The 12,500-nt window shown below is 42.3% G+C and overlaps 1 protein-coding gene across 1 annotated transcript in view; it reads right to left on the bottom strand.

Annotated features, from left to right (window-relative positions):
• Window positions 1-1,197: 1,197 nt before the first annotated feature.
• LOC139785686 (1-acyl-sn-glycerol-3-phosphate acyltransferase alpha-like) overlaps window positions 1,198-12,500 on the bottom strand; it is a 14,945-nt gene continuing 3,642 nt past the window's right edge. The window contains exons 2-6 of the mRNA XM_071724847.1: window positions 2,971-3,164; window positions 2,758-2,888; window positions 2,417-2,598; window positions 2,056-2,221; window positions 1,198-1,944 (exon numbers count right to left, since the gene is read on the bottom strand). Coding sequence (XP_071580948.1) covers window positions 1,934-1,944; window positions 2,056-2,221; window positions 2,417-2,598; window positions 2,758-2,888; window positions 2,971-3,158 — 678 coding nt within the window. The 5' untranslated portion in view covers window positions 3,159-3,164 and the 3' untranslated portion in view covers window positions 1,198-1,933. The remainder of the gene's footprint in view (window positions 1,945-2,055; window positions 2,222-2,416; window positions 2,599-2,757; window positions 2,889-2,970; window positions 3,165-12,500) is intronic.

Here is a 12,500-nt window from a genome sequence, read left to right as displayed (position 1 = left end):
TGTTACTAAAAATTGAACAAGGACAGGGATCATATTCTCGAGCCTGCCCTAATGATTTTCGTGTGCGACTTTCTATTTGAAAAACATTGAATTTCGCATGCGAGTTTCATGAAAACGATTCGAGAATAAGGGCCGATATCACAGTCTCCGATTAACGTGATTTTCCGATTAAACTCACTCTCCATCTCTTTCTAACTGTCCCCCTAGAAAGAGACGAAGAGTGAGTTTAATCGGAGAATCACGTTAATCGGAGACTGTGATATCGGCCCTAAGGCTCCAGAACGACGCTGGTGTGTATTCGAATGACCTAGTTTACACCGATCTCTTGATACGCGTATCAAACCAATAATCAAACTAATTTACTAGTTATTTACTATTTAATACGCGTATCAAGTGATCAGTATAAACTAGGCCAGAGTGAAGTTTCCGAATATAGTCTTAAAGGCTCTCTACTCTATAGGGGTATTCCACGCTTTAAACACTTTTACCCGCCATCGTCGCCGGTTTTATCACTCTCGTCGCTAATCCGTCGCCGTCGATCCGTTGTTGATCACGTTGTCACCGATCACGTCGTCGCCGATTAGTGATTATTACCACCGGTACCCTCGCCGCTGATCTCGTCATCTCCGGTCTCGTGTCACGTTTTAAAGATAGTCAACATTTTCTTACTGAAGGAAATGGCGAAAGAAGTACGAACGGAAAATGTAAGTACTGTCTTTTTAAATATATATTTCACACAATTAATATTGCTATTTTTATTTTATTTTAGCCGATGGAATTAGACGATGATGACGATTTCGCGAACGATTTCGCGTTAGAATTCTCCTTGGAACAAAAATCACCCACCAATCTCGTCGCTGCCGGTCCCGTCGCCGCCGGACCTGTCGCCGCTGGTTCCGTCGCCGCTGGTTCCGTCGCCGCTGGTTCCGTCGCCGCCGGACCTGTCGCCGCTGGTTCCGTCGCCGCTGGTTCCGTCGCCGCTGGTTCCGTCGCCGCTGGTCCCGTCGCCGCTGGTTCCGTCGCCAACCGTGGCAACCGTCCCGTCGTCGCCGATCGTCCCATCCGCGTCGTCGCCGATTCTGGCACCATCAATCCCGTCGTTGCGGGTCCCGTCGTCGCCGATCATGCCGCTGCTCATTTCGATGCCGAAGATAATAGACAAGGTAATATGTTTATAATAAATATTTTCTCGTTATATATAATTTAATTCATATTATATGTATTTAATCACAAAATTTCTTATACAATATATACATATTATTTTACAGTTCTAAGACCAAAAGGCAGAGCCGCGGGGATACGACGACAAGAAGAAAGGTTTATGACCTTTTTGTACAGATTGTCATCTGCAAATTACCATTGGGGTAGACGAGGCAGAGGCAGACAGTATAGATAGATGTAAATCACACATTTGCAACGACATTTACTCCGCTGTTCTTCGATATTGCTCTCGTATTAACAGTCTTACGTGTACAAAGAAGCGTATACATTAATTACATATTTTTCCTGAAGATTCCTAACGCATTAAGTAATTAATTTTTCCCATCCCATTCATAGAAAATGCTTTTCAAAGAGGATCAAGTGGATATGTTGCACAAATATACTTCATAAGATCTACTTTTACAATAATATCAAAAAGATTACATAGAAACGTTTATACATGTACATAAGTGCATCTCGTTTATATTGTTAGTAAGTAATTCAATTTCATTACAATCTGGTACTTTGGACAAAATATTTCGCATAATTATGTGTACAACGTACAAGAATTTGAACGTAAATACAATGGTAAACCATTTTTGGAGAACATTATATATCACAAACTGACATCACAATGTTTGTAAATTCAACCTCGAATATTTGAAAATTCAATAAGCTTCGGAAGATCGTCTTTGATCAAACCCGCAGTGGGAATAGGCGGTAAAACAGTAATTTAACTGCTTCCTGAAATATAAAATCCATCTTTTAGGCATACATATCACGTAAAAATGTAATTATCTATATGTAAATACATTATTTAATCATATACATTAAAATATAGTTAAACCTGTTTACCTGAATTGAATCTTTTTAATTTGCCGTCCAGAAAGTAGTACTTTGACACGACAACGGGTTGAATCGGCATTTGAGATTCAATCGCGACATGGAAAGCGCCTTTCTTAAAGGAAAGCAATGAATTACCCGAATGTCGATGTCCTTCGGGAAATAGAAGAAGCCTCCGCTAAAAGAATCAATCGAAAGTATTAACTTCCATATAAAATACATATATTGATTTATTTGGATCTCACTTAATTTAAATAATCTCCGAGTTAATATTAATAATAATATTCTTAATATTAATATATTTTTTGATGTCATTTTAAATCCCAACACTGTCAATACGAAGTTGGTACAAAGAGCATTACAGTAAAATCACCTTCGCCAGACGAATCGATTCTGCTGTAGCATTAATAATCTGGCATGATTCTCCGGCGTTTTTTCTATCGATGAACACCGTCCCCCAGAGCCAGCACGCGAGACCAAATGGTCCAAGGTACAAAATGTCCTTCTTGGAGATAACGGTGCAGTTATCCATCGCTAACCACAGCTCACCTAAAACTGCAAGGCCAATTTTATTATGCATACGCGGCATTTTCGTTCCTGATAAGATAGCCTACTTTCTTATTCGCGCATTATTATTTTATCGAGTTTGTTCAGAGCGTTTTTTAATTTAAACACAACAAACTTATAATAATTTCAATAATTAATCTCGATTACCACAAAGGTCTAATGAACTCTGATTGATGAGCACGACGCAGCCCGAGTCTTTGACGATGTTTTCCTTGCCGTGAAAACGGAAACTCATCCCGATGATCTTCGCTATCGTCACCACGCCTCTAGCCGACATTCTGTAAAATTTCATTTTATTTATATTTTAATTTTAATAAGACTCGATATAATTTAGCTTTATATCCATATACGGGAACTTACAGCGCGTTTTTCCAGCTGCCGACTCGAAATAGCATGAACGGTATCCATAATCCTGCGGCTAACGCGCTCGCTATTATGAAGAAGGTGAATTTCACTCGATATCTCACGCTCTCGCTCAAGGCACATAGTATCACAAAGTCACAAAGAGAAATAACAGCGCAATGCCGCTCGTCAAGTAAATGCCGCATAGTACTCTGAAATCGTACAAGATTAATTATACCGATTGGACATTTATTTTATCCGTCGCGTCGCGTAAAGAGTCACGGTCGGTCTCGCTCCGCGCGTACTACCGTGTCTCTCGACGAGATAGGTTAACTGATGAACTGACTGACAGCGCGCTAAACGCACTGTCTGCACTGCACTGCACTGCACTGCACTGCGATTAACTGATGAACTGACTGACAGCGCGCTAAACGCACTGTCTGCACTGCACTGCACTGCACTGCGATACTAACGCCGTTAGCCGCCAGTGTCGAAAAAGTGAAAGTGACATTTTTCTGTTATATATATGTTATATTGAGATGAGAGCGGTCGACGTAGAAGAAGAAAGTATCTTAAAATAAAATTTTCAACATTTGGACTTTGCGTCGCAATATCTCCGCTCGTAGGGCACGTAGCGGAATATTATAACAGAAACCCCCCCCCCCCTAATTCGACCCCAAGCTATCGATCAAGCCTACTTAGAACTTGATCCGTTCACTCGTTATCGAGATCTCAACATCTCGTATACTCGCAACCCGTCGCGTCGCGTAAAAGAGTCACGGTCGGTCTCGCTCCGCGTATACTTGGCGCGAGACACTGCCGTGTCTCTTGATGGTAAAAAAGCTGCGCAACGATACCGAAACTGTCGTTAAGGAGTTAGAGAATCCCGGGGCAGGATCCCCTTAAGGCTGTAATCTTGTCATGGTAGAAAGGCTTCAGTATTATTTAAAGAAATTCTTCTATGGCAATCAACTAATAACAGTCAACAATTCAGGATTCCCTGTTGAAATGCAGTTGATAACACAGGCCCACAAAAAAAGTTGTCTGCCCTATTGACTAGACCATGATATTCCAATGTATTTTGGCCCGTTGAAACCGAATATGACCTCAGTTCTGCCCCTACACGTCAGGATTTTTTTCTACAGTCAAAAAAACTTCAAAAATCCATTAACAAGGGAACCTTGCGAAGTGTTAATTTCAGATTTTAATGAAACTTGGCATAAATGTAGAGGGGGTGAACACATGAATTTAGCAATTTTTCGTTGATGCTCAAAAACGGTTTAAAAGGGTGAAACCTCCCTTCAGAAGTAGAGACATTTATTGCTTTTCTCGATATATCTCATAAACTAAACAAAATATAAAAATATGTTTCATATAAAAGTTTTACAGTATAAATACCTCTATTTAACTGTGCTATTCATTTTTTGATAGGGTTGAGGAACTTTTTCGGAGGGTTAATCCACTTTGATCGAATTTTTAGCAGTGAGACCTCAAAGTTAAACTCTTTACGAGTATTAAAAAAAAAACATTGCAATCCATGCAGAATTCGGGTGTAGGCAGAATTTTGTCCCTAAAAAGTACTTTTTGTCACACTGTGCGCCGACGACGACACGTCGTCGGAATCGCTCCGTCAGGACCCAGGGATTCTGTGATTTACGTCGCTTTGTACGGAACGACAACGACGACGACGACGACGACGACGACGACGACGACGACGACGACGACGACGACGACGACGACGACGACGACGACGACGACGACGACGACGACGACGACGACGACGACGACGACGACGACGACGACGACGACGACGACGACGACGACGACGACGACGACGACGACGACGACGACGACGACGACGACGACGACGACGACGACGACGACGACGACGACGACGACGACGACGACGACGACGACGACGACGACGACGACGACGACGACGACGACGACGACGACGACGACGACGACGACGACGACGACGACGACGACGACGACGACGACGACGACGACGACGACGACGACGACGACGACGACGACGACGACGACGACGACGACGACGACGACGACGACGACGACGACGACGACGACGACGACGACGACGACGACGACGACGACGACGACGACGACGACGACGACGACGACGACGACGACGACGACGACGACGACGACGACGACGACGACGACGACGACGACGACGACGACGACGACGACGACGACGACGACGACGACGACGACGACGACGACGACGACGACGACGACGACGACGACGACGACGACGACGACGACGACGACGACGACGACGACGACGACGACGACGACGACGACGACGACGACGACGACGACGACGACGACGACGACGACGACGACGACGACGACGACGACGACGACGACGACGACGACGACGACGACGACGACGACGACGACGACGACGACGACGACGACGACGACGACGACGACGACGACGACGACGACGACGACGACGACGACGACGACGACGACGACGACGACGACGACGACGACGACGACGACGACGACGACGACGACGACGACGACGACGACGACGACGACGACGACGACGACGACGACGACGACGACGACGACGACGACGACGACGACGACGACGACGACGACGACGACGACGACGACGACGACGACGACGACGACGACGACGACGACGACGACGACGACGACGACGACGACGACGACGACGACGACGACGACGACGACGACGACGACGACGACGACGACGACGACGACGACGACGACGACGACGACGACCGACGACGACGACGACGACGACGACGACGACGACGACGACGACGACGACGACGACGACGACGACGACGACGACGACGACGACGACGACGACGACGACGACGACGACGACGACGACGACGACGACGACGACGACGACGACGACGACGACGACGACGACGACGACGACGACGACGACGACGACGACGACGACGACGACGACGACGACGACGACGACGACGACGACGACGACGACGACGACGACGACGACGACGACGACGACGACGACGACGACGACGACGACGACGACGACGACGACGACGACGACCACGACGACGACGACGACGACGACGACGACGACGACGACGACGACGACCACGACGACGACCACGACGACGACGACGACGACGACGACGACGACCGACGACCACGACCACGACGACGACCACGACGACGACCACGACCACGACCACGACCACGACCACGACCACGACCACGACCACGACCACGACCACGACCACGACCACGACCACGACCACGACCACGACCACGACCACGACCACGACCACGACCACGACCACGACCACGACCACGACCACGACCACGACCACGACCACCACCACGACCACCACCACACCACGACCACCACCACCACCACCACCACCACCACCACCACCACCACCACCACCACCACCACCACCACCACCACCACCACCACCACCGACACCACCACCATTACAACGGCGGCGACAATGACGCTGAGACGATGCGGCGAACGCTGGACAATGCGGTCGCACGCGCGACTGTCACTGACACAACGACCAACAACGACGATTTACCGCGGCCGGGAGTCGGGACGATCTACCACGCGCGCGGCATGTCAACTCTCGCGCGGAAATCACGGGATCTCAGAGCCGTGCCGTGCCTCGCCGTACCTCGCCGACGTGCCGTGAGCGCGAGCGATCTCGAAAACAACGGTCCGCCATCTTTTCGGTCGGCCAAAACACCCGTTTTGCGACGATACGTGCGTACCATTTCCCTCCTATACAAACTGACGCACGTGCAAGGGAAGACAAAATCACGCTCGAGGGAAACCTAACCTGAAATCGCCGTGAGCCGAAGTCGTGCGCCCGGCGCGCCACAGTGACGAGACTGACGGATAAACCCCGGGTGCTTACTGACGGATAAGCCCCAAGCACAAGTTTCAGGTTTGATCGCCCACGAAATATTAGACATCAACGATAATGAAAAAACTACACTGGATTCGTGTTCAGCATGCATTACTCTTTATAATCACGTACTTTGAGATTTGGAGAGCAAATATTATTGCAGATATTACAAAATTTCCACGCGCAGAAAATTTCACTTTTACCTTCCGAAAACACGTTTGCCCTCGTAAAAATCATAACACGGCAGATAACCTGCCGAAACTCCGTTGGTCACATGGGTACCATAAGCAGCGTTTACAATGTTAATAGCTAGTTCGCACAATATACAGGTTCCGAGATATTTGATTTGACGGTTCAACCCCGGCGACGGTTAGGCCCCGGTCTCCCCTATATATATAAATAATATAAATTTATATACGTGTATGTATATATATATATATATATATATATATATACTTCCCATGTAAATATCCCAGGTAGCACACATGGTTTTATTGACGTCAATTTAAGGTCATATTTCGTCCACGACGTCATATGTCCTTTATATGACGTGTATTTGGCGTCCTATTGTGGATATGAAAGTATGACGTCATGAAAAGGACATGAATTAGACGTCATTTTAAGACCAAATTTGGTACACGACAATTTTATTTTCATTTTTTGAGTTTTTCTTAATTAAAACAGACCCATACAGCATAGAAGCTTGCAAGACATTGCAGGAACGTTACAAGTTGCAATGTAATGTTGTAAAGACAATTGAAACATTTCGTTGAAATATTAGAACAACATTGCAGAAATATTATAAGAATAATTGAAAATATAGTACTATAACTTACTCCGTGAACATATATGCACACACATACATAAAGAATATATTTTTTTAGATTTAAGTTTCTTTAAATTTAATTCCTAATTATTTTTCAACTTTGATTCAATTCATTAAATAAATTCTTTATTTTGTCAGGTAGCGTCTTTAGGCGTTATCATGCATGTTGTTAACGTTATTATATTAATATTATATTATGTTAAATATACGAATTTCATATTAATAATTATTGTACATTAATTGTAATTGCGTTATTATTTTTAATATTTACCGGTTATTATCATTACACGATTTTTGAACACTATAAAGAAATGTTATATAGAAGTATAAGCAACAAGGAAGCGTCAGAATCAAAGGATCACCACTAGTCCGTTCGATCATCGATGTCAAGCGACGTTAGGTGCGGTACTGACTCGGATGGGTGACCGCGCGGCTGTATGCACACACGACATATATATAATAAATGTATTTTTTTTTTCTAAAATTCTTAATTTACAACAGCATAACGGCATATACATACCTTTAAATGACTCATATTTATGTCATTTTTAAAGCATTTTTAAAATTATTATGAACATATTTTATTTTTTAAAACAATATTTCTAAAAAACTTTACAAATATTATTGAATATATTTATTTGCAATCTTTTAAAAATATTTTTGAAAATATTTTTCTGACTTGATCTGACGGACATAGAAACATTCTAAAAATATTTTTGTAAATTATTTTAAATTATTTTAATCTTCCTAAAAAATATTTTAAAAATATTTAAAAAACATTTTGTGCTGTATGGGTAATGCTATTTTTAAATTTATTACATGTGTGATTTTTTAATAAATGTATAAACAAACATGTCATAATAGCAATTTATTTGTACAATCAGTATATTCTGATTGATATATCAAATGTATTATAAAAAAAATATATATTGCAAGTGATACGAGCATATAAAAATAAATGGTTTAAGTGTCGAATAGGTAGAATATAACGCTAAAAAAAAACAGTCGGGTCACTGGGACCCATAGTGACTGTGGAGGGCGATACGTCTATGGGCGATTTTAGAAATAATTATACAAGATACCCGATAATATTTTAGAAAGTTGAAGTATGAAGGTAGATTGGCTCAAACTGAAAGGAAAAGTCATGTACCATTTTGGAATAATCGCAATTATTATTAAGTAAAGAATTCAACTGTTTGAGCCAATGTACCTGCGAAAAGCTGTAGACCAGACTATATTGATACAAATATTTGCACGTCAAGAACCACGATTTGGACTTTATTGCCCTTCTCTTAGCTAGACTTATATCGAATTCTTGACATTTTATGTTGGGCCTTTCGTTTCTCTTTTGCACATGAACATTCAATTATACAGGCGAAATCATAAACTAAATGTTGAGATATTCGGAACTTACATTTTTATGTATATATACGGTCTTATCAAGAGACACGGTAGTGTCTCGCGCCAAGTACACGCGGAGCGAGACCAACCGTGACTCTTTTACGCGACGCGACGGGTTGCGAGTACTCGAGATGTTGAGATCTCGATAACGAGTGAACGGATCAAGTTCTAAGTAGGCTTGATCGATAGCTTGGGGTCGACTTGGGGGGGGGGGGGGGGTATCTCCTATAATATTTTCCGCTACGTGCCCTACGAGCGGAGATATTGGGACGCAAAGTCCAAATGTGAAAAATTTTATTTAAGATACTCCTCCTCCTCCTCCTCCTCCTAACGCTGCGATTATAACATACATATAACAGAGTAATGTCACTTTCACTTTTTCGACACTGGCGGCGCTTTCGCCAGCGCGCTGTCACAGTCAGTTCAGTTAATACGTGTGTGTAAGTGTGTACTGCGCGCAGTGCAGATAGTGCGTTCAGTGCGCTGTCACTGACAGTTCAGTTAACCTATCGAGAGACACGGTAGTGTCGGAGCGAGACCGACCGTGACTCTTTACGCGACGCGACGATTAATTCAAGGTAATTGTTTTATATGTAATTATATATCTATTATTCTATATATATTACTGTTACTTACTATACTACGTTTACGTGATTACGCGAGTGTTTACACAGGTTAACCTAGATATATTGACGGCATGGAGCTGATGCCGAAGAGATCCCGTTTACGCGAAGAAATTATCGTAAGTTATCGTATCGTTTTTGTAAGTTACTATACAGAATTAAGTAACGCTCGCGTAAACGTAGTATAGGTTAGATTACCGGTTTGTCTTTGTTAAGGCCATTCTACAATAGCGTAAACGTAGTCGTAAGTGGTTGTAACATATTCAGAATGTATTCAGAACGCACTTTTATCGATAAATGCGCGCATTTAGCATATGGTTTTCGTCATAATGTAACGTAAACCATATGCTAAATGCGCGCATTTATCGATAAAAGTGCGTTCTGAATACATTCTGAATATGTTACAACCACTTACGACTACGTTTACGCTATTGTAGAATGGCCTTTACTCATTGCCAAAAAAGAAAGATAGAACGACGTTTGTGTCGGCTTGTGTCACTTGCTGGAAAGCTCCCTATGTATGCAAGTTTAACGCCTATTGAGTTAATATGAAATAATTTTCCTAATAAAAATAACACGATGTTATATATGCGGTTTGCCGTGATTATATATATATATATATACACATGTGATTTCTGCCCAGTGCTCTGAATGTTATGTGATTTTCGCCCAGTGCTCTGAATGTCATCTAGTCATACATATCATGCTTTGATACAAGGAACGTGAAAAAGAACAGGAAAAGAAAAGAACAAACAGAAGAGACAGATTCAAGCTTTGTCTTTTAATCTGGATGAAGACAATGCCGAAAAATCCCCGCAGTCAGAAAATGAGCAATCTGATGGCCTCGCGATTAAGAATATTAAGAAAAATCCAGATGTAGATACAAGTTTCTTGCCAGATAGGGAAAGGAAGGAGGAGGAAAATAAACTTAAGGAAGAATTGAGGCAAGAATGGGCTAGAAAGCAGAACGCGTTGAAGGAAGAAGAAATTGAGATCACATTCAGTTATTGGGATGGATCTGGCTATCGTTGGAGTGTTATAATGAAGAAAGGTGAATGTCTCAGTGATTTAGAGAATTTTTAAGTTATTAAAATACTCCAGTGTCACTTTTGGAGTAACATTGGCGTGATATATAATGATCTACTGCAAAAATTAAATTTTCACATACAGGTAATTTTATCTATCAGCTTCTTCAGAGATGTTTAGAAGTTCTAAAGCGTGAATTCAGCGAGCTTAAAACAGTAATGGTAGATCAGTTAATGTATGTCAAGGAGGATCTTTCTTATATTACCGCACCATTATACGTTTTACGATTTTATTGTAACTAAGGTAAAGATACTAAGTGATAAAACTTATGAAGCGATATCACAATGTTGGCATGTTATTTTAATGTATGTAATATTGCGATTAGGCACGAGGAAAAAGCGAACCTCTGTTCACATTTGACGTTCACGATGATATTCGTGTTATGCACGATGCTTCTGTCGAAACCGAGGAATCACATGCCGGAAAAATTTACTTAGGTATTTATCATTAAAGAATACTATGTATAATTCTCTTTTATGTTATTTCTCACTAGATCATGGTACGAGAGGAACAAACACATTTTTCCAGCGAGTAGATGGGAACCTTTTGATCCAACGAAAAGTTATGATAAGTATACAGTGTCGGAAGATATAAAAATAGGAAGAAAGATAAAATCTGATAAACTTAGATTCAACGAATTGTCCAATTTCGTTTAAAGGATTCAGATTCAAATTCATTCAGTTATGTGATAATATTTAATTCATTTACTCGATTATGTAGCTCTACTAAATTACAGTCCTTTGAATCTGAATCCTTTAAACGAAATTGGACAATTCGTTGAATCTAAGTTTATCAGATTTTATCTTTCTTCCTATTTTTATCCGACACTGTATACTTGTCATAACTTTTTGTTGGATCAAAAGGTTCCCATCTACTCGCTGGAAAAATGTGTTTGTTCCTCTCGTACCATGATCTAATGAGAAATAACATAAAAGAGAATTATACAAAGTATTCTTTTAATGATAAATACCTAAGTAAAATTTTTCCGGCATGTGATTCCTCGGTTTCGACAGAAGCATCGTGCATAACACGAATATCATCGTGAACGTCAAATGTGAACAGAGGCCCGCTCTTTCCTCGTGCTTATAGATATCCATTAACAGGGGTGGTACTTTATGGTCGGCAGTCCAGACTCCGGAAAATCGCATTTTGCAAAGAATTATCTGAAGGAATACGGATACGTCAACAGAGACACTTTAGGCAGCTGGCAGAAGTGCATTGCTGCAGTCCAACAATACTTGAATCAAGGAAAAAGTATAGTTATAGACAATACCAATCCTGATCCAGCTTCGAGAAAGAGATATATTGAGATAGCCAAGAAGCGCAAGTCTCGGTCAGATGTTTCGTCATGACGACAAGTATAGAACACGCGAAACGTAATAATAAGGTAATCGAAAATTAAAATTAACCGTCATCGTGTGAAAGAATCGTATGAAGTAATGTTTCCGAAAATTCTAATTGATTTATTATTATATTACAGTTTCGCGAGTTGACTGATCCAAGCAACATTTCAATCAACGAGATTATTATCAACTCCTACGTGTAAGTAGATTTTAGATATATACATCTCTACACTCAAAATTATTTATCTTTGGATATGTAATTATACTTTGATGTTACTCTTTTGCAGGTAAATGGTCGACAGAAGCTTACAATGTGGTACAAAATTGTTCCTCAAAGGGAGTTGCT

The sequence above is a fragment of the Temnothorax nylanderi genome, unplaced genomic scaffold (assembly GCF_030848795.1).
Source record: "Temnothorax nylanderi isolate EJ_2023f unplaced genomic scaffold, tnyl_v1.0 TNYL_tig0863_pilon, whole genome shotgun sequence".
NCBI classification, from domain to species: domain Eukaryota; kingdom Metazoa; phylum Arthropoda; class Insecta; order Hymenoptera; family Formicidae; genus Temnothorax; species Temnothorax nylanderi.
The sequence above is the reverse complement of the archived record's forward strand: the minus strand, read 5'-3'. Positions and strand labels throughout refer to the sequence as shown.